General features: G+C 38.5%; 1 protein-coding gene across 5 annotated transcripts in view; it reads right to left on the minus strand.

Annotated features, from left to right (window-relative positions):
• RB1CC1 (RB1 inducible coiled-coil 1) overlaps positions 1–23,866 on the minus strand; it is a 76,110-nt gene that overhangs the window by 18,717 nt on the left and 33,527 nt on the right. For 3 of the 5 annotated variants that reach the window (XM_086740803.1, XM_086740802.1, XM_086740806.1), the window contains 8 exons: positions 19,729–19,913; positions 18,285–18,471; positions 18,122–18,203; positions 13,781–13,842; positions 12,635–12,738; positions 12,053–12,172; positions 10,269–10,395; positions 1,563–3,478 (listed from right to left, as the gene is read on the minus strand). In XM_086740803.1, the coding sequence (XP_086596929.1) occupies positions 1,563–3,478; positions 10,269–10,395; positions 12,053–12,172; positions 12,635–12,738; positions 13,781–13,842; positions 18,122–18,203; positions 18,285–18,471; positions 19,729–19,913 (2,783 nt within the window). The remainder of the gene's footprint in view (positions 1–1,562; positions 3,479–10,268; positions 10,396–12,052; positions 12,173–12,634; positions 12,739–13,780; positions 13,843–18,121; positions 18,204–18,284; positions 18,472–19,728; positions 19,914–23,866) is intronic. The other 2 variants (XM_086740805.1, XM_086740804.1) reach the window with 1 other exon arrangement.

Raw genomic sequence — 23,866 nt, forward strand, 5'->3', positions numbered from 1 at the left:
GCAGATAATATTTATTTGAAATACATTAATATCTGTTTTATCTAGTTTGTATGAGAATACACATAGCTGTGCACAGTTGTTCACTTTTAAGTGTGGATGCTGGATTTTTTAAGTCTGATGACACAGCTACATCTTTTTCCTGTTGAGTCAAGTTTTTAAAAAACTTCTACAGTGCATTAATACACATAGTTTATCTTTTTCCTCCTCATTTAATCATATTTAATTAAAAGAATATTTTGTTCAATTAAGAAGTGCAGTTCTTAATTTCATTATATCCCAATGTTAATTAAAAGATTGTATTATCTTGATATATTTTTTTTGTACACTGATATACAAAACACAGGCACTGATACATCATCATTTAACGATGGATCAAAATCCTGAGGTAAGGGACTGAAGCGGATATTCAGATTTTTCTTGTACTATGTAAGTAAATTGTGCACACATGTTGGATTCCTTCTAACCTTCTCTCTCCTTCCCTTTTTTTTAACATTACATTGATATTTGAAAGTTAAATGCTAACTTAAGTCTGTATTCATGCTCTGCAGTACTCTTCTGGTTTTTATGCTCATTTTGTCCATTTTATTGGTCTTTTCCCATTTCACATACTTGGGATATCATAATACCTAGAAGAAAAAGACTCTATTTAGGTACTGAACAAATAAGATCTATCCAATCTATCCTTCACACTACAAGATGATCAAAGACAAATTCTAGCATTTCGAAATAGAATATTGTTTCAGATCAGTAGTTGCACGGGAAAATTCTAGTGTTTCCATTCCACAGTATCATAGTCTACTCTGCTGACAGGCAGTTCATAATGAACTAGTAAGTAGATAAGACATGGTAAGTCAGAAAGAGTAATTCTAGACATTTATGGCACCGGAAAATACATTTTTCTTTTTAAAATGGAAAAATACTGCAGAAATTAACAATGAAAGACAATGATGTTAGGATGTTCTTTAAAATTATGTTGTCCATGTGTGTTTCATTATAGAGCTCAAACAGAAGATGCTAAAATAGATAACCCATGGCAGCTCAAGTCAATGCAAGGGACTGTTCTGTTGATCATATAGATACTATACACTTTTTCATGTCACCATTAGCACAAACAAGACCGTAGAGTTAGCCAACAAAAGAAAGTTATTAGTCTAAAAGCTAACCACTGCATACCCACACAGTGCTAATACCAGAGCAAAGGATGAGAAAGGAGAGAGATGCCGAGACCATTAAAATCAGAACTTGAAGCAACATGCTACTGTGGAAACACTCCTTCAACATAACCTTACAAGACTGAAATACAACACCATCATTGCTGTCTGGAAATAATAGTATATAAGACATTTTACAATCTTTGAGATTAACTACAGACACAGTAACATCACCACCTATAGAATGGAAGAAACTTGAAATTAGAAACCAACTTTGAAATAGAAACCAACCCAGATAAACACTATTACAAATAACACAGAAATTTTACTTACTGCATAGCACATAATGAATATACCACATTAATTACTTTAAAATACTAGGTAAATACAGCAACTTAATTCTTACAGTACCTCCGATTTACTTGCATCTCAAGTTGTTGTATTTTTTCCAAAAGCCCCTTTTCAGCAGCTTCCCTCCGTAATTCAAACTCTTTACAAGCAGTTTGTACTGCATCCTCTTTTTCACAATTGAGCTTCTGAATGAGCAACTGCCTGTCCTGTTCTTGGTTAGATATTAGCAGTTCTTTCTCTTCCTTAAGCTTATGGATAATAGCTTCATATTTTTCCTGCTGCTCATAGAGAGACAATTTTTCTGTTTTTTCCTTTTCTAGGGCACTCACTTCCAACTCTAACTTACTTTGTAGTTCCATTATTTGCTCTGAAAGTCTTTTTTCTGCCTCAGAAGTTTTTTGATGAAGAAGTGTTACTTTATCTAGTTCAGCTCTAAGCAAATTTGATTCTTCTTCATGTCTGTTTAGTAGCTCAGAAATGCACTGATCTTTCTCAATTGTCATCAGAGTCCTCAGTTCCGATAAGCCCACTTGATATTCATCACTATTAATTTGTATTTTATTGTTTAATTTATCTATCTCCTTTTTTAAGCTTTCAGTTTCCTTATCAATCTGAGATTTTAAAGTCTCTTGTTGCTGGTTTCTGCTTTCTTCCAAAAGAAGCTTCATTTCATCAGTTTCTGCTTCTTTCAGAGCAAGTTCAACTTCTAATTTGCACCTCAAATCAGAAAGATCTGAAACTTTGAGTTGTAACTCTTCCACTTGTTGTTGTTTCTCTTTCATAACTACTGCATGAGATTCCTGCATTTGTTCAAGTGTGTGTTGGTTCTCTTTTTTTAATTTATCTAAACAGTCCCTGTGCTCAGCTAGCACCTTCTCAAACTCCTGTAAATGCCTGGCTTGTAGGTTGTTTTCCAGTTCTTTTAAATGGCTTTGCTCTAAACTCTCAAGTTCTGCCCTCAGGAGTTGTAGTTTTTCATTGTTTTCAACATGAAGTTTTTTCAAGTCTTCAAGTACTATCTCGCGTGACTGTCTCAGTTCCTTAATTTCACAATTTTGTGTCTCCATTTGGCATTCCAATTCAAGTAATTTCTGGTCTTTTTCATTCTGAAGGCAAACTACAGCTTCTTTCTCATTTTTCACCATTGCAAATTCATCATTCTTATTCTGAAGAACTTCCTCAAGACCTAGTAAGTCACCTTTTAACTTTTTAATCTTCTTTTTATTTTCTTCACCATCTTCCAATAATTTATTAATTTTAGTTTCATATTCACTTTTCAAAGACTGTAATTCTTTTTGATGTTTATCTTTTAGTGTTTTTTCAAGTGAAAGTTTTACCTTCTCAATAGTATTTACTATTTCTAATGAAGTGCATTTTAAAGAATTAGAAAAGTCACACTGTTCTCTTTGTACAAGTGTTCTGAAGTGGCAAAGATCCTCTTTTATACCTCTTAAATGTACCTTTGAGTCTTGGGCAATAACCTTACACTTCTCCACGCAAACATTAAGAGATGCATTTTCAACTGAAACGTCCTTTACACAAGAATTTGTATCTTGCATACGTCTACTGTCTATTGCATTGATAACGGAAGAATATAGAGATTCCACCATCATTTCTGGACTTTGTGGATCACTTATTACATTCGGAGATACTGGATTTTCTTCTATTACAAATTCGTTTACTGCTGACATAAAGTCAGATTCTGGACTTTCCGCTAATGAATCCAAGTCTAATGATCCTTGCTTAAGAGCTTGCTCCAAGTTTGGATGGGCAATAGTTTCAAAATCAAATGTATGAGCATCAATGCTGTCCGGAGACAATTCTTCTAATGGAGCTGGGGGACACACAGGAGGACAGAGGGGACCCTGAAGACTGAGTGATGGAGGAGTTCTTGAAGAGGTAGCAATTGCGGTTCCTGTTGTACTTTCCATCCTTGGTGTGGTAGCAGATTGTGGCGATGCTTGACTATTGGAGGCCTACAAATTGTAAAACATGAAACGAACACTTAACAAAGTGATAGGCAAAAATATTAGTATTTAAAATTGATTAAAAATTACCAGGCAAAACAAGAACTTTAAAAGTTAGCCTTATTACCCATAACAGTCCAAAATACGTACAACTAAAATTTAAGTAAAAATTGCATGAATTCAGAGAGATTTTTCAGTAAATTCCAAAAAAGCTATCTATAGATATTAGATGTTCATCTATGCAAAAGTCCAATATAGATCACATATAACTGTATTTGAAAAGGCTGAAACATAAGTTTGGATGATACATAAAAGGCAAGCAACCAGTCAGAAATAGAGTTTGTTTTCTAAAAGCCTATTGGTTTCAGTTTTCCTAATAATTTTGTTACTAAAATATTTTTATTTTATTGTTGCCAATACTGCTATTAAAATCAGTGTAATCCAGTCACTATTAAGATACTAAACTAACAAAAGTTTACAAAAAGCTTTATTGCAACAAAACTGTTGTCTGCTGACATACCAAAAAAAATGCATGAGAATTGTTCTGCTTGTGAAAGTATAGAAATAGTACAGTATAAGGAAGGGTACATTCTAATTAAAAGCAGTATTCTGACTTTTCAGAATGCTTCTGACTTTTCAGACTTCACAACCCATCGTTTTTTTCCCCCGCCTCCACACTGCTCCCATCACTCCTAATTTTTTTCATTTTGCCTCTAGACCTTGGATACCAGCAAACCTGATTCCGTAGCACCAGGTCCTTCAACATGCAGCTGAAAAGCTAACTGTCAGAAAAAACACCCATAATCATCCATGAGTGTTCTGGTTTTGCTTAGTGAGGCGGGGCTGCAGTAGTAGTATCTGTAGGAAACTGCTAGAAGTCGCTCCCCTTTATGCAGGGGACTCAGCCGGGCCTAGGGCAGACCCCCTGCTGGCCAAGGCCCAGCCAACTGGTAGCAGAATGTTCCGTGATAACGCCTCTGCGATAACGTATTTAAGAAGGGGAAAACAGAAAAAAAAAAGTAGAGAAGATGTGAAGGAGCTGAGCAGGGGCAGAGAGGGGGAGGCACGAGCCTTATGGGCCTTGCAGGCCTCACCCTCTGGCCTTCCACTGGGCAGCCAACTGGGCCCAACTCAGCCCGGCCTGGCTGCAAGAAATGGAGAGGAGATGAGAAGTGAATAAGATGTAAAAAGGATCCTGAGAGGCGTCTGCCAGCCTGTTGTGAGGAATGGCTGCAGACGCCAAGGCCAGTGAAGAAGGAGGGGGAGGAGTAATGCAGCTCCTGGCCAAGATTCCCCTGCAGCCTGTGGTGACAACCATGATGGAGCAGGTTGTCCCCCTGCAGCCCATGGAGGTCCATGGAGGAGCAGAGATCCACTTGGAGCCCATGAAGGGCCCCACACCGGGGGAGGTGAATGCCTGAAGGCAGCTGTGGCCCGTGGAGGGCCCGCTGGGACAGCTGTTCTGGAGAGACTGCACCCTGTGGAAGGGATGACCCACACTGGAGCAGTTTCATGAAGGACTGTGGCCCATGGGAGGGACCCCACAACAGAGCAGGGGAGGAAGGCAAGGAGTTCTTCCCTGACAACAAAGCAGTGGCGTGAAACAACGTGTGATGAACTGACTGCAACCCCCATTCCCTCTTCCCCCCTGTGCTGCTCAGGGCAAGGGAAGGTAGTAGAGATAATGTTAAGCGCAGGAAGAAGGAGGGGTAGGGGGAGGTTATCTTGTTCCCCGTCTCATTCTCCTGCTATTTTTAGTAATAAACGAATAGTTTTCCCCAAGTCGAGTCTGTTTTGCCCGTAACAGTAACTTCAAGGATTTCTCCCTGTCCTTATCTCAAACCTCGAGCTGTTTTTCTTATATCATCTTCCCCCATTCTCTCGGAGGGTCGGGGGAGTGAGAGAGAGACTGCGTAGTCTGGTCCCGATCAGGGCTGAACTACAACAATGAGTAACAGCAGCTTGTAAACCAACACAAAGATTAAATAAAGCTTCTCCACCTTCACAGAATTGGTCCCAAGGAATTCTGATTAATTCCAGTACTTTTGATTCTTAAAAAGCTAGAAAACTTACCTTTAAATAAATTTTCCAATTAACTGTGATTAGCTAACATATTTAAATCTCACCATCAGTTCTTGTCCACTACTATACAAATTATAAAGCAAGATCTCAAGTTATAGTGCATACTCTGCTGTAAAGTGTAATTTAATGCAGTGTTTGAAAACATCCGTCTGCTGTATATGATTATCTTGAAAAGAAACTGTTCCTAAAGACTCATGGGAATATTTGTAGTAAAGGATTCCTGTAAGATGCTCAGTCTCAAAGTGTGGGAGATCTTTCAGAATGGTGCTCTTCTCCAGAAAGCCAATACTGCCTCCAGCTGATAAACCTGATGCTCCTGCTTGTGCCTCTTTTCCAAACCATCCACACTGGCTCCATGCATTTTAGTTGTGTGTCTGGTGTTCTTAAGTACATTAGTTTTTACTGAAGAAACTTTTGCTATGCATTGAACTCAGCTACTTGACTGGCAGTAGTGGAGCTGGGCAATAAATGGTCAGAAGTCCAAAAAGCCCAGAGAGAAGTGACAGATACCAGACTGCTGATGTATAAACAGCTGATTCTGGTTTTTTCAATCTTTTACAAGTGGCTGCTACCCAAAAATGGACCCTATTCTTCCCTGTACTGTGTAAATGCTCTCTTAACGGAGATGTAGTGTGACTAACTGAATTCTGAACTGAGATTTAGGAAGAATCTGTTTCCAGCTCTGACACTCATTTAATTTATTTAGCAGAGCTGCATTTACACCTACCTCCACTAACCTTTGCATCTATATGAAAGTATATCATACAATGATTTTTAAATTCAATCATGAAAAATCACTATAAAACCCCTTATGTTCATTATATACAAAATATTGCCCTAATTTATAAAAAAAAAAAAAACGAACACAGGATATGAGACAAAAACTTAAAGGGAAACGCTGCTTTTGTTAAAGGTACTGTTAGTACAGGCTTAAGCATTTTTCTTGTGTTTAATATCAGCTTGCTGTTTATCTAAGAAAACAAAACAAAAATGTTGAAGGATATTGTATACACTGGTATATGCCCAGATTCAAAGCATATGCTTTAAGTGAAAAACATTTAGCAGTGACAAACCAGAGCTTTAACAGTAGTAAGAGCTAGCATCACAGATATCAGTAAGCACATACTAAAAAAAGCATTTCAAAGACTCTGAATATTAGAGAGCCCTGCAGAAAACCAGATGCAAAGCAAAGACGGTATCATCCTAGAAGGTAGAGAGTAAGGATATAGCATGAAAAAGAAAACAAAACAAAACAAAATAACTGTCATTGTGAGGAGCAACAGTCTGCTGAGTTTGGTTTCCTCATGACCTGGGGCTGTAACAAATTCCATGCCTCTGCAGTGGCTGCTGTGAGCTGGGTTCCTACGAGAGTACCAGATTACTGCCTAGTGAAGAGTTAAAACCTCACATTTTGAGTAGCTGAAACTATAGGGAAGACTTTGTTTACAGTTGCCTATTTCCCTGAGAAGCTGGTGCCTGCCATCTAGTCTATTTACAATCTATAGGCAGAAATGTATGCATGTGTCCTACACTAATTCCTGTGATGACAAAGGAAAAGGAGTCAAGAACAAAGAAGAAGTAGAAGAAAGTAGAGACAGAGAAGTAGAGTTAATTTTTAAGTTCTCAAGTGTTGCTGGATTACATGCCTTGTTGTAGTTATGTTACTGTGACAAACATAGTCAGGGAATGGGGCAGTTCTTGGAAGGATTACAAACAATGTTTTAATTTTGAACTCAACTAGAACAAATGGTAGATTCATAATCTGATTTGAAAAGCCAGCTTCTCTTACAAGATAAACTTTTAATACCAAAGGATTGCATACGTTAATCACCTACTAACCACGGAGAAGACACCTTAATCATCTTACCCGACTCCTATGGGCACCTTAAACTTTCTCCCGGACATCTTTAACCCAATCACTGATCTGCTTAAACTTTGTCTGCATTATGGAAATGAGAGGGCACAACAGTATCTTTGGTGTGATAACATTAAATTACAAAGAATAAGCAGAAAGCCTTAAAAAGGAAAATGGATTTCAAAGTAGTAACAAAATTGAACAAAAATAAACAACGTTCTTTAACTACTCTAATGTAATACTAAAAAAAGAAATCTGATATCAGATAGAGAAGTATATCATCATTAGCATTCTATAAACTTGACAGCTGAAATAATAAGAGTTACAGGGACACTTAAAAAGAAATGCTACCAATATCCCCTGTAAGGTATCAGATCTCGTCTCTGACTTGCTTTTGCTCACTTGTCTGCAGCCACAGCTTCTCCCTCCTGCCTAAAGCAACTATTAAAAGACCAGCTGCTGTGGCTGATGCAGCAGGATGAACTTCCACTTGACTCAGACAGAGCTAAACTGCTGCACTACCAACAAGCCAGGGAAACTGTCCCAATGCAACTTGAAGAACCAGGCTTCTGCTGCCACTTGTCCGGAAAGGGAGGCTGGGGTCAGATGTGTCTTCTTGGGGGAGTACAAGAGCAATGTCGTGCTATATGGACAACACTCAATGCCTGCACAGTCATCACCAACTCCACACCAAGCTGGGACAATATCTCACAGTTTATCAAAAGAATGCGTAGGTGCACGAAGCTGTAGGCATCTTCAGAACTATTATTAAATGTTTATTTATCCTTCTAATTACATAGTGTAAATTCCTAGTGATACCAAGGATAACAGAAGAACATTTTCAAATTATTTCAGTAGTCCTACGCCAAAAAAAAAAACAACAAACAAAACAAACAAACAAAAAACCCATGATGAGCAAAAGTAGTATCATTTAAAAAACACTTTAGATTATCTGTGGAATGAAGCAACGCAGAGAAAGACCTAGTATCCTTCATCAAGTAAGATGAAGAGAGCACTGTCATTCAGAAGGAAAAATCTCCGGCAGATCTATTTGCTTCAATTCCACAGAAGGGTTCAAATGAATCACTGAAATTATATACTGAGATGGGCGTTTTCAAGATGACATCATGAATGGCTCAGCTCTGATTGTGCAATGCAATTTACTCTAAGGAAAGAGACAATTATCCAAATCTGTCTAAGCATTTGACATTTCTGAGTCAGCCAAGAATCCAAACTGGTTAAAGCATAGCAAAAGAGAAGAGTGGAAAGAATAGATTCTCCTGATTTGACAAACTTTTTTGTGCAGCCAGATACAGATAAAAAATTTTCGGATAAGCAAGTCTGAACCAAAAAGGGTACGCTATCAAGGCTTGAACAGGGCACCTTTCCTATTTATTTTTTTACTGATATTATATATATTTTAAATTAAATAAATTACAACTTACTTCTTTGATTTACTTCACACTTTTCTGACATTGAAAGCCTCCGAAAAAATTAACTCACTAGAACATCTGTCACTGTCCTGGTTTCTTACGAGATAAATTTCAGGATGCTCAAGTTGGAGGTGGACTTCTACATTTCAGAGTATGGTCTGTTGGAAGAGTATGTTCATAGAATTCCCAGATTTCACAAAATTTACACCACTCCTAGCCATTCCATTGGCTAATACAGTGGTCAGGCCCTAACACTCTTGTTTTTAAACAGCTGCTCATATAAAAACTGATCTTCACAGAGAGAGAAAAGAGCTAAGAAATTACATAAATGACACTTTTTCTGTACTACAGAACACAGAGCAGCCCAGATCTCACATTTTACATAAAGACTCCCAGTAAATCTCTTGTTCAAGTCCCAGCGTAATAAGACATTAGAGGATTTCATATTACCTGGCTTAAGCAGGAATTAGCTAATTCAAAATTCAACACACCCATGACCTTGGCAGTTATAGAAGATGCTTTTAGTCAAAGTGCATACAAAAACTCAAACTGTAGATAATAACATGGAGCTTCACAAAAATGTCATTTTTCCTATAGCAAAACTCCTAAAGAAACCTCATTTGAAGCAGTTACCTTCACATAAAATTTTAAGTGTTGCTGAATTCACCCAAAGTTTCGCTGGGACAGTCTACAGTCAGAAGCTAAAAGCACTCTCTTTGGTGTATTATGAAAGTTAGAGGCTGAATGCACAGAAACAACCAGAAGTGACTGGCAGAAATGGACTTTCTAGGGGAAAGAATCTACTTGACAGGCAGAATGAAACTAGGAAAAGATCTTTTTGTCATCTGTTCCTTCTATACTCAAATAAGACGACTGAACGTATTTCTTCCCTTCCCCAAAAAGCAGGACTGCACCAAAGGAGTAGGTAACATCAATATTTAGGCTAATGGGGACAACTAATCAAGGCCCTGAATTCTCCTTAACTGCTTGTGCCGAAAGGACTTAAGCAAAAAACTAAAGAAGTAACAAAAACTTCATTAAATACTAAAGCAGCAAAGACAACATGCACACATTCTGCACACAGAAGCTTGAGAAAATGGCATAAAATAGAAATATTATCAGAATACTACTTTCACAATTTATGTGGAATATAACCATCTGCTAAATGTTTAGAAGATATTCAGTATCTTTTGACTATTCTCTGGATAGACTCACTTTACTCGCTGAAGAGCTCAAAATTCTCAGAATGTTTACCAGTATTTACTAGTGATTAGAAAGGAAATTGTCATTATGCAATTATGAGACCAATTAATCTTTACATCTGGAAAAACAGTTTCTTTCTGAAGTGGCCGATAAAACAACATTATGAAAATATTCTATTCTTTTGAATAGAATATTCTCTTTTCATGGTAAAGAAAACCAAAAATACCTTTTGTTCATTCAGCAGGTCTGTAATGGTTTGTGACATTTCATCCAAACTCTGTGCTGCCTTTACCAGGTTACGTAGAGCACGTACATGCTGGTGAAGAGGTTCAAAGTCACAAAGTATGGGAACCCTTAAAAACAGTACAAGATTAGAATTGTTTTCCATGTTGTTATTCTAATACTCAAATATATTAAATTATTATGTCTATATTCCGACAAGACTAAGCTTCCTTCTGTATAAAGTTTTTACTTTCTTCATTTCATCTATTTTACATTAAAAACCCACTAAGACCACCTGCTATTTGTGTTTTAAATTAAGAACTTGAGACCTTATAAGGAGTAGATAATGATAAACACGATGATGGGGAAGTAGTATGTCAGCCTTACCAGTGGTACCTAGAGTTACAAACAGTAACAGAAGAGAATTGGTAGTGACTAGATCTGTAATTGAAGTACTTATGTCTGCAAACGACTCTATTCTTCTCTCCATTTAGTTTCTCTCCAATCCAGCTCTTCCTTTGAATTAGCTATTAATTCTCTACTATTTTACTTTAATGATAGGTAACCTAAATTAAAGGGCAGATTAATGTGTCATAATCACATTGCAAGTGTTGCAAGATAAGGTTTCGATTGCAGATTTTCTAAACCTCTGCAAAAGCAGTATTTATTTAATTTTCCTTGAGAGTCCATATATCAGGAATTTTTAATTTGTTCAGGAAAAGCTCCACTGAAATCATAAAGCAGCAGTTCATTTTGACTAACAATATAATAAAAACACATTACACTTCAACGTATTTTGCATTCTCTATTCAATATATAGGGCAACTGGTAGCTCATGTATTTTTGTAGAATTAAGATTTCTATAATTGCTCAAACATATAATTTCATAAGACTGAAGCACTGCACATATAATCCCACCTCTACTGTCATCAAGTGGAAAGCTATGTCACTACAATTCAGACCAACAGTTCGGTTAGTGATTTGTTTTCTGACAATAGCAAGGAAAAATTCTTCCTGAACTCAGTCCACACTTCCCAGGAAGGCTGTAGAATTCTCACAAACCCAAAAATCAGGCAAAAATCAGCAGTATGATACTACAGATTGTAATTTTTTTTTCCTGCAGAATCACTGAGGAGCAAGCCTAAGAGCATAACAAGGGAAATTAAAAAGATACATCAGCTGTATCATGTTCTAGGGCAAATCTACTGTCAAGCAGACTAAGCTCACTATGCTTAATTTTAATTCCAGCAGCAGTATCGTAAGGATGGCCAGGAATTCTGAATCAAAAAGAACGTCAGTACAAAACAGAGGTGAAAAACACAGTGAATTAATCTGCTGCACAGTGTACCAATAACAGGTATCAGGCTGATGCTTGTTACTGTTGGTATCCTGACAGATGACAGTGGAGCATCCTCCTTTTGGATTTACCTTATCCTTTATGGGATTGTGGTCTTGGGGCTAACAAAAAAAAAAAAAAAATCTCGGCAAACCCTAACTGCAGATATCTCTAGGAGAAGGATGATGGATACATGCAGCATCAGATTGTGGTTATACTGAGAGACAGATCTCTTCCTAGACAGAACCTTACAAGGAACTTGCTACTGCCTATTTCTGGCCCATTACCTTGGTTGGCATTTCTTTTATCTGATTGTTACAGGTTTCAGACATATGGATTTGAAAGCTCTTTCTAGCAGTCATCTTTTCTAAAAAAAGGCACCTCCAAGTTCCAGATAAGAAACTAATCCTGTCAAGTTGCCTGTCAAACAAAACAGTAGCTTTCCTGTCTACCTTTGCACGTCTGCCTCATTGTTGGGAGATAAGAAACATGGAAACAGAGCTCTGCTCAAAATGATGGATTTCCATAGACAGCAGAGGCACTTAGCAAATACACCTTTTAGTAAAACAAGTCTGTCAGAGGAAAAAAAAATAATTGCATACAGATCTCTATGATCTCATGCTGGCCTAAATAAATTTATTTCATTTCCTCCAGAATACCACTTAAAGAGCAAATTAAAAAAAAAAATCTAATTCTGATCTGACAAAACATATATAAAGTTATGAGTTTACTTCAGTTTCAAACCAACAACATTTTTTTTTTTTTAGCTATGAGGCAGCTCAGGGGAACATCCAACATCCTTCACATCTCAATACAGAACACATGTTCAGATCATCTTAACCTGAGTACATGAAACATATAGATAATATGTATCTGCATTAAGTCAGTGAAGATCATTGCTCCACAATGGTATCAGTTAAAAAAAATATTCTTCTCGGTTCCTTAAGAAAAATCAACTGGAGGAAGGCTGAAGTGAGTGGGAGCAGGGGGAAGCTAGTTCCATAACATACAAAGTTTAATAAAAAGTGTTTTACCTGAGTAATGGCTGTACTTCCGAAGGACAAAAAGACTGCAAAAACTGCAAGTCACTTAATGAGATATCTGGAAGCTCACTGTCAAATCTGCGAGGTTTTCGAGTCTGTATTAAGAAGAAATTAATTTACACATTGCTGTTAAGGTAAATAGTATCAAGGTAACTAAGGAAGGATTAAATAAGAGCTTAATTACTAACACAGAGAAAGTTAAATTGATCTCTCTCAAAAGATTTCATATGTTTTCTAAAGGAACCATGTCTGGCCCCACTCCTCTAAAAAATAATTTACATTTATAGCCATTAATCTATCCATAGTGCCTTGGGCAGCGGTAAAATAGAGTATTTCAGTTGGAAGTGACCTGCAACAATCATGTAGTCCAATTTCCTCCCTATTACCAAGCTTCATAAACATTAAGGATGTGTTTAAAAGTTAAGGGTAAGAAATGGCACTGACACTTTTATTTATTGTGCTGCTAAACATAGTCAAGTATTTATTCAGTTCAGTATTCAAAACACTGAAATGAGTAGCATTCTTATTTTTCCAAGTATCCTTTAAAAATAGCTGCAAAGGAGAAGCTGAAAAGGTTAAATAAGGCAAAGCGAGATGGCAACATTAGAATCAGGGAAAGTTATCTTACTTGAATTAACCACGCTGTATAAGCTTAATAGGCAATGCTTGATTACAGCTATATTTTTTCATGTTATCAGTTAACAGAGATGAAAATGTTTTTCCACTCATCCAGTGACTACAGAAAAACACGAAAACCTTTTACTGGCTTTTACCATTCAATTAATTTTATGGCTCTATTATTCAAAAAAGAGCATTAGATGATCAAATTATCCCTTCTGGCTTCTTTTTTTCTGATCATTAATAGCAATTTTTTTGTTCAATACCACAAACTCCTTCTTAAAAAGGAGTATTAAGTTGACATTTCTCTCCCACCACATTGCAAGTTATGAATCAATATTAATATAAGTCACGTGAAATAGCAAAGAACACCAGCTCTCAGCTTTTTAATCTGTGTCAGAGCAATGTGACAGACATAGTTTGAATGAATTAAGCTTAGGTTTTTAATTTATGAAAGCATTGTTTACAAAATGAATTACAAAAATGAAACAAAACCCCAAAATATATTTGAGTACATACACAAAAGGATGGAGGCCAGGAATCAAGTCCTCTAAACAAACGATTCCTTAGAAAAGACTTCCCTGGGCAAAGAAAAAAAAAAAAAGGTTATTTAAAAGAAACAAATGCAACATACAAACAATGCCTCAAGAGAACAATTAAGCTGCTGAACTAAATCTGAAAGCATAACTAACTATAGCATTTCTCAAACACATAAAAATCGCAAGTGACCACAGAACTTCAAGCAAAACCCACCATCCAAGTAAAACTTCTCCCTTAATTGAAGCCTCTTTTTGCTTAATGTTCACCCCTGCAAAAGCCTCAACTTCTTTTTCCATTTTCCATTGTAATCTTGCTAAGCTCCTTTCCAAAATTTTGATAACATTTTGATCAACTGTCTTATTTTATCAGTTCATTCAGAACACAGGCTGCAGACTTTGCAGACAACAGAAAAAAATAATCAGATTTCTTTTGCTAGCAACTTCAATTTTTTTTTTTTTTTTTTTTAAAACTCAAGCTCTTTAGACATGGGCCTTCGTTCTTGCTTTTCTTCCTTAAGCAGTACAGAGGAAGTCGTAGCAATATCCAAATATTCAGTAATGGTTTTAAAAGTGTTATTTAAAAGAACTCACAGAGCACTTTCAAACAGAAACTGTATTCAAATGTAATTATTAGAAATCTTACATTTCACAAGCATTAAACTAATTAGAACTTTCATAGAATCATAGAATCTTTAAGGATGGTAAAGACCTCCAAGATCACCAAGTCCAACGATCAACCTAACACCACCATATCCACTAAACCATATCCTGAAGTGTCATGTCTACACGTTCTTTGAACACCTCCAGGGATGGTGACTCCACCACCTCCTTGGGCAGCCTGTTCCAGTGCCTGATCACTCTTTCCAGTAAAGAAGAGTTTCCTAATATCCAACCTAAACCTCCCCTGCCGAACTTGAGGCCATTTCCTCTCGTTCTAGTTACTTGGCAGAACAGACCAACACCCACCTCCCTACAACCTCCTTTTAGGTAGCTGTAAAGAGCAATGAGGTTTCCCCTCAGCCTCCTCTTCTCCAGACTAAATCTCAGTTCCCTCAGCTGCTTCTCATAAGACTTGTGCTCCACACCCCTCACCAGCTTCGTTGCACTTCTCTGGATGTGCTCCAGCAGCTCAACATCCCTCTTGTACTGAGGAGTCCTAAACTGAACACAGTAGTCGAGATGTGGTCTCACCAGTGCCAAGTACAGGGGTACGACCACTTCCCTACTACTGCTGGATACACTGTTCCTGATGCAACCCAGAATGCTGTTAGCCTTCTTGGCCACCTGGGCACACTGCTGGCTCACGTTCAGCTGGCTGTCCACCAGGACCCCCAGGCCCCTTTCCGCTAGGCAGCTTTCCAGCCACTCTTCCCCAAGCCTGTAATGTTGCATGGGGTTGTTGTGACTGAAGTGCAGGATCTGGCACTTGGCCTTGTTGAACCTCATACAGTTCACCATCGGTCCAGTCTGTCCAGATCCCTCTTGCAGAGTCTTCTTACCCTCAAGCAGATCGACACTCCCGTCCAGTTTGGTGTCATCTGCAAACCTACTGAGGGAGCACTCAATTCCCTCATCCAGATCACTAATTAAAATGTTAATCATTTTACATGAGTAAAATGTAAATAATAAATAAAATAAAAAATAAATAAAATGTACTCCTCTTCAGTCACCTGCCCCTTCTTCTAAGGGTGGTAGACTCTCCTTTCCGCCCCGCCCCCCGAGTCCTAGCAAAAGCGCCCTGTTCAGCCAGACCAGTCACCTCCTCTGCCAGTTCATCTTACGGCACGTGGGAGCAGCCTGCTCCTGCACCTTTAAGACTTACTTCTTGAAGAATGTCCAGCCTTCCTGGACCCGTCTGCCCTTCAGGACTGTCTCCCAAGGGACTCTCTCAACCAGTGTCCTGAACAGGCCAAAGTCTGCCCTCCAGAAGTCCACGGTAGCGGTTTTGCTGACCCCTCTCCCTACCTCTCCAAAAACTGAAAACTCTATCATGGTTGCTAAGCCGAAGATGGCCTTCAACCACCACATCTCCCACTAGCCCTTCTCTGTAAAGAGCAGGTCAAGCAAGGCACCCTCCCTCTTAGGCTCCTGGACCAACTGAAAGTGAAAAAGGAAGCCTATAGAGGGTGGAAGTGGGGACAGGTAGCCTGGGAGGACTACAAAGAGGCTGCGCGAGTGGCCAGGGATAAGGTAAGGAAGGCCAAAGCCCTGGCAGAACTGAATCTGGCCAGGGATATAAAATGTAACAAGAAGAGCTTTTATAGGTACGTAGGGGACAAAAGAAAGGCCAGGGAAAATGTAGGCCCCCTACAAAAGGGAACTGGTGTCCTGGTTACCCAGGACATGGAGAAGGCTGAGGTTCTCAGTGACTTTTTTGCCTCAGTCTTCACCGACAAGAGTTCCTGTCCCACCGCCCAAGCTGTAGAAGGTGCAAGCAGGGACTGCGAGAATGAAGAACTGCCCATTGTACTCGAAGAGCAGGTTTGGGATCATCTGAGGAACCTGAAGGTGCACAAGTCCATGGGACCTGATGAGATCCATCCGCGGGTCCTGAGGGAACTGGCGGATGAAGTTGCCAAGCCACTGGCTACCGTATTTGAGAAGTCGTGGCGGTCTGGTGAGGTCCCTGATGACTGGAAGAGAGGGAACATAACCCCAATTTTTAAAAAGGGGAATAAGGAAGACACAGGTAACTACAGGCTGGTCAGCCTCACCTCTGTGCCTGCCAAGGTCATGGAGCAGATTCTCCTGGAAACCATGCTAAGGCACATGGAGAGCAAGGAGGTGGTTGGTGACAGCCAACATGGCTTCACCAAGGGCAGATCGTGCCTGACCAATTTGGTGGCCTTCTATGACGGGGTGACGGCATGGGTGGACAAGGGACAAGCAACTGACATCATCTACCTGGACTTGTGCAAAGCTTTTGACACTGTCCCACATGACATCCTTCTCTCTAAACTAGAGAGACATGGGTTTGATGGACGGACCACTCGGTGGATAAGGAGTTGGCTGGATGGCCGCACTCAGAGAGTGGTGGGTCAACGGCTCAATGTCCAAGTGGAGACTGGTCACGAGTGGCGTCCCTCAGGGGTCTGTGCTGGGCCTGGCCCTGTTCAACATCTTTGTCGGTGACATGGACAGTGGGATAGAGCACACCCTCAGCAAGTTCACCGACGACACCAAGTTGTGTGGTGCCGTTGACACGCTGGGAGGGAGGGATGCCATCCAGAGGGACCTTGACAGGCTGGAGAGGTGGGCCCGTGCCAACCTCATGAAGTTCAACCAGGCCAAGTGCAAGGTCCTGCATGTGGGTCATGGCAATCCCAGGCACAAATACAGGCTGGGCAGAGAATGGATTGAGAGCAGCCCTGAGGAGAAGGACTTGGGAGTGCTGGTGGATGAGAAGCTTAACAGGAGCAGGCAATGCGCCCTTGCGGCCCAGAAGGCCAACCGCATCCTGGGCTACATCAAGAGGAGTGTGGCCAGCAGGTCGAGGGAGGTGATTCTGCCCCTCTACTCTGCCCTGGTGAGAGCCCACCTGGAGTACTGTGTCCAGTTCTGGAGCCCCCAACACAAGAACAACATGGACCAGTTGGAGAAGGTCCAGAGGAGGGCCACGAAGATGATGAGAGGGCTGGAGCACCTCTCTTATGAGGACAGGCTGAGAGAGTTGGGGCTGTTCAGCCTGGAGAAGAGGAGGCTCCCAGGAGACCTGATAGCGGTCTTCCAGTACCTCAAGGGGGCCTACAGGAAAGATGGGGAAAGGCTGTTTAGTAGGGCCTGTTGCGCTAGGACGAGAGGTAATGGTTTTAAAATAGAGGGGGGTAGATTTAGATTAGAAATTAGGAAAAAATTTTTTACGATGCGAGTTATAGAACACTGGAACAGGTTGCCCAGAAAGGTGGTGGAGGCCCCATCCCTGTAAACGTTCAAGGCCAGGCTGGATGAGGCTCTGAGCAACCTGATCTAGTCAGGGATGTCCCTGCTCCTTGCAGGGGGGTTGGACTAGATGACCTTTGAAGGTCCCTTCCAACCCTAACCATTCTATGATTCTATGATTCTATGATTAGCCTCGCCAGCTCATGGGCAAGAATCCTTTCACAGTATTTTGGATAATCTATATGAAACAGCTCATTACTTTGATTAATAGAAAAATTAATAGAAAAATATCTGTTTACAATACGACCATCTGGCATACTGGATACATTTTCTATTTAAGTAAGAGAGTATTTAAACTACAACATAACTAAAGTATTATAACTACAAAGAAAAAAGTCATACATAATCACAACTCTGATTTCACAGAAGAAAAAGTACTTACTGAACAGTTTACCAAAGGATTCCCTTTTTGCCTTTTCAGCTTCATATAGGTGTTTTCCATCTTTTATTAAAGCACCTGCCCACTGTGGAGTGGAAATTATGCGATTAGTTAGTTAATTTATACATTGACACAAAGGTTTGGTCTCAAAGTTTTACTTACGTACCTCCCTGTAGTGTTTTATGAACATTTTTCTCCTCACGACCTCGACAACAGCTAGACAGTACATTTGAGGAACAGTACTGAGAGCCTCTACAACCTTGACCCTTTCTAGGAGCTCTGTTACAAGACGAAGCAATGCTTGTAGTTTCTCTCCATCTTGGTCAGCATGAAGCATTACAAAACAACACCACCTACAAAAGTAGGTTACACTTTAGAAAACAGCAACTTGGTCACCTCTTCTGCATTCAAATTTCACTAAGATTAGCAACATGTCTGGATGAACTGAACAATGACTAATTTTACACGGGACAACAAGAGGCCATCTGGAAGTACTGAACAATTCAGAATTCAGTAGTCGCCTTGCAGTACCCCGTTAATTTCTCACAGTAAGATATCCATATCAGTGCTGAAAAAATTGACACCATCATTTAAAGTATTGGTTTTGCCAAGTTTTTTTTTTTTTTTTGCATTCACTCTTAGCATACATAACCTTAGAAGGAATGATAATGTAACTTTCTCCAGAAGAATAAAAAAGCTGGTACACATATAGCAAAGAAGATACTATTTTTTGTTTATAAACAAAACCAAATTCACATTTCTATTTACCCAGCAGCAATTTATTTTTCAAACACAACAGTGCACTGCTGATTCTGTTTTACTTCTTTCTGCACATTGCATCTGCCTCATCTATACAAACTGCAATCTCTTCAAGACGACAAAAAAAAATTACTTGATGGATAGATATACATCATGCAAGTCTAACAGGGCAACAATGTTGCCTAATTATTAGCTGCTAGCATAAACAAAGCTTTTTCTTCCAAAAATTATTAAACTCTGTATACTTTTCCTATGTATCTGACATGACAAATAATCTAAGGCTTAATTATTAAAGTGTAATAGTGTGAAAAACTGTCTTTCCCATTGAACAATATAGACTACTTACTGACTTACATGTTACATGGTAACCATCCTTATATGTAAAATTGCCATTTTTACTGGTTGTGTCTGGATAGAATTACTGTTCATGAACTACAAGTAAATCAAACTACTGGCGTGTTTTTCTGCTTTGACACGATCACAAGCTATGGAAGAGTGTTTGACTTATGCTTATTACAATCCTTTGAAAGCATCAATATAATTACCAGTCAAATTTTAAATAAGATACTTATGGATTCTGAGGTTGATGAGAGGAAAGGGGATTGTAGGTTCTTGGATATGGCTTTATTGATATGAAAATTATTTAAACTCTAAGAAAAGTGTCTCTTAAAATAATATTTTGTTTCACACTTACAAATAACTTAATGTACAAACTGAAGTGATCCAACTTTTATTTTCTCTCCTATTAAGAAAAACCTTTATGCATTACCAAAGATTTTCTTACAACACACGTCCATTAAACAGTCTTAATGCAAATGGAAGCAATATAAAGTTGAAGAGCTGTAACTTACTTCAGTCTGACTTGTAGATTATTTGCAAGCTCCTGTTTGGCAGTGGTACATTTCTGTTTAATATCTAGAAGTTTTCTGTGATTAGTTAACATAATCATCAGCTGATTTGCATGACTCAAACACAAATCAGGCAGCACAGAAGGATCTTTCAAGTTCTCAGCTCTCTTCTGATTAGCCAAAAATCCCTGGAGGAAGACACACACATTTGCTACACAAGCTTTGTAACAATCAAAAAGCACGGAACTGATACATCTGCTCAGTAAGAATGCAAGTATTTTAATAAACTTACTGTAACCATTCAGGAGTATAACAGAATGCTACATAGAGAAGCGTCAAAGTTGCTTTCTTTTCATTCTATAATCCAGTTCAAATAAATTTGATCTGATTTTTCTCTCCCAGTTATCTACACAACCCTATAAGAACTTTACACAACTAACCAACACCAGTGAAAGATCGCAAAAGTTAATGCAGCAGAAAAGTAGCTTCTAGGATGGAGGGGATCAACCATCATTCTAATTTCTACAAACAACCAGCTTGTTAACTTCTGGCATATGCAAGATTTAACATCAACTTAGAGCATAATCAGTGCTACTGTGTGCTAAAGAATATAGTTTTTGCATAAAGAAATTCATACATGAAACCAACTCTTCTTGAGAGCCCAGATTGCAGGTAGACATCTTATTTGCACGTAGGAGTTGGGAACAGCAAAGAATTATCAGTTGTAGATGGTAACAGGTAACCTCTAACAGGGTGAAGGGCAAAACAGGGAAGATGGACTGCCTTAAACAAACAGGTCTTGGATGGCTGATTACAGTTCTACAAACCTGTTTACAAAGCCTTTGTTTTCTTAATAAAGAACTCAAAACCAGACAATAGTTCTAAGTGTTTATTTCTGAAGCTGAGGTTGGTAAGAACAGTAAGCCACAGAGTTACACAAAACTGCTGAAAAACAAAACCACTGTAATTGCTGATTTGATACTGAATGTAAAACAATCTTGTCATAAAATGCTATAAAACACATTTGCAAAGCCTGCAATAAATATTTATATCCTAGTGAGAACAGGATATCAAAGGAAGTATCAAACAAATATATTCAGTGTAATAAAAAGGAAGAAGATGCACTCTAAAGATGGAAAAGAGTACTGAAGAGTTAACCATTTACTGAACTCTGAGCAACTCCTGTACGGAAAAAGCGAGTGCACTCTGGGAAACAAAAGCAGGCTGCAAACGTTTCAACTGTATATATTATCCGAGCCAAGTGAATGGAAACCAAAAAACATGGGAAGATCTGTTACTGAGATGACGAAGAAGAGGACAGCCTCATTAAAAGAACTTCAGTTGTTCAGTCAAGGAAGACAAAGACATTGAAGAAACATGCTGTGACAATCGCTAGGGAACTGCCAATAGGCACGAGAGTATATAGATTTGAACTAGTCAAGAATACTTCTATATTTGTGATTAATAGGTGTTTATAAACAGTAGGACAATCAAATTCTACACAACTTCTGAACAGGAACAGAGAAGTCAGGAAAATAATTGCTTTTAAATAGCAGCTCAGTAAGCTTTTTAAATGAATCACATGACACAGAGCCTGAAGTCACACAAAACTGGATACAGGGAGCTAGAAAATCCCTGCCAGCTTTACTATCAGTTCCAAAAGGCTATTCATAAATTTGAGTATCCTTTGCCATTTCTGTATCTGTGGATTAATCTTTAAAGTAAAATTACCCTAATATGCAAATTCAAAGGAAAAATCTCAGCACACCAGAAAAAGGCCAATTAAAAAAAAGAAAAAAAAAAAACACAAAACTACAGTAGACTGACAAAAAAAAAAAAAAGGGGGGGAGCAGGGGAAGGGGCAGGGCAAAAAATTGTGGAGAAATCCAAGATCCAAATAATCAACTGCTCTCACATGTTCTTGCCTTTCTAGCCCTGATCAGATGAGAGGATTAATGACATCAGCATCACAGCTAAACTAAGAAGGGTCCTGATAAACAGGAATGATCATGCCTTTATGGATTTTTTTTCCTATGACTATGAGAATGACTATTGACTACTTGCAAATCAAAGATGCATCAATAAAGAATATTTTAAAACATTTTAGATTGAAGTTCAAACAATCATCAGAGAAGGGTTGGCAGTCAGCAATGTAACAGGCAGCTGAGAAGACCTCAAATCACAATAAACCTATAAAACTAAGGTTTAATTTGTTGTAACAAGAAAGAGGAAAATAAAAGTACAGAATAGGATCATGACAACGGGTTTTTCCCCAACAACTTCAAGTGAAAGAACAAGCCCAGAATCAAGAACATCTGCAAACCAGGTTTTTTGGACTACACTTAACAGAGCTAATAGAAGTGCAACACTTCTATGAACTTAATTGATGGAAACACATTTGAACGTAACAGAATATTTTTAAAAGCTACACTACTAATACAGAAATATAAAACAAAAATCAAAGAAGAAAGTAGTGGAAAGGATAAGCTATTAGGCAGAATCACACTGAAAGATTAGAGAGGCTTCAAATTTCTAGAGGCTTACTCTTATTATGTAATGCCACCTACTGACCACAATTCTATATGCTTATGTTACAAATTGCAGCTTCCACAGAGAAAAATAGTTTTTTAATTTAACAAAGCAGCTTTCCATGTTAAGTGTTAGGGGCTGGAGATCAACTATTCCACTACATAACTCAAGATATATCTTTTTCATTTAAAAGGCTGTTTTATGGTCAGTTAATTGAAAAGGCTTACTGGCTTAAGGCAGGTCCAGGAACAGGCAAATTAACTAAGCAATGAGGCCTTCAAGTAGCAGATGACTTTGTTCCATGGAATAAATTTGCTTTGAATTTTAATAATAAAACTGAGGTTGGAGTAGAAAGTAACTCAAATTCTAGATAGAACATCAGCTTTTCCTGGCCTGGGGAAAACACGCCTACATCTCCCAACACAAATACTGCCAATGAGATTACCATTGAGATGCTTCTTATCCTTGTTTTATAAAGTACATCCACATTATTTCTCTATGAACAAAAACAGTGCACTGCTGAAAGCTGTGATGTAGAAGGAAAATTATGAGGGTTTTTTTCAGATAACATCAAATCTTAACACTTATCACTCAAATTATGAGCACTAACTTTAAAAATACAAAAGTCTTCATCTATGTTTTTAAATACAATTAAACTCTTCCACTTTGTCATTCTTAGATTTCTATGCAGACTACCATTTGAACGAGTGACATGATACCAGCTCTAATATCTTACAAGTGTTTAATTTTTTTGAAAGAGTATCCAAACAACTGCTAAGACTGGTATGAAAATATTTCCTCAGGCTCAAATACAAAAATCAAGGAATAAAAGCAACTGGTAGTACACTTAATGATTTGTTTAATTAATTGACACTTTAAAAAAAAAAAAAAACAAACCACAAAAACCCAAACACACCATCACATTCTATCTGCTTGTTCTTAAAACCCCTGTATCATAAGTAAATGAATAAACAATTTACAAAAAAAAAAAAAAGGTAAAAATTAAGATTTAAAGTTACAAGTCTCTGACAAGTCTTCAAAAAGTACAAATTCTAAATTTACAGTGGGACATTTAAACAAGGTGCCAAAGTATCTTTCCAAATTACTTTCAGGCATCTCACTCAAAAATGGGATCAGTACACTCAAGGTAGGCTCTTCATTCAAGTGCAGAGGGAACATATAGCTAAAACCCCCACTCACAGCATGGGTAACCAACACAAGGATGGAAGAGCAGCTAAATTCCCTTGGATTTAGCACTGGCCTAGAACAATAATGCTGCAAGACTGAGATTTAGCACCAACCTACTTCTAAACTTACTCATTGAAATTACTTGAAGACAGGCTCCACTTTTAAACAATGCTGCCAGAAGTACTGGTAGCATCCACGTTTACATATCAGCCAGAGGATGGAGCAGGAAGCCTGGGTCCTACACAACGGTCAGACCAGTTCGCTCCCCTTCAAAAGGGAAATGTAACCACCCCAAGACAGGGAGGTAACAATGTTCACTTACTCCTACTAATGACTTCTGATTGCACATTGGTATCTAAGAAACCCATGCCTTTCTGCACGGACCCAGCTCTGATGTAATGGTGAAAATATGAGTATCAGATAA

This window comes from Chlamydotis macqueenii, chromosome 2 (assembly GCF_036417535.1).
Source record: "Chlamydotis macqueenii isolate bChlMac1 chromosome 2, bChlMac1.mat, whole genome shotgun sequence".
Lineage (NCBI taxonomy): Eukaryota > Metazoa > Chordata > Aves > Otidiformes > Otididae > Chlamydotis > Chlamydotis macqueenii.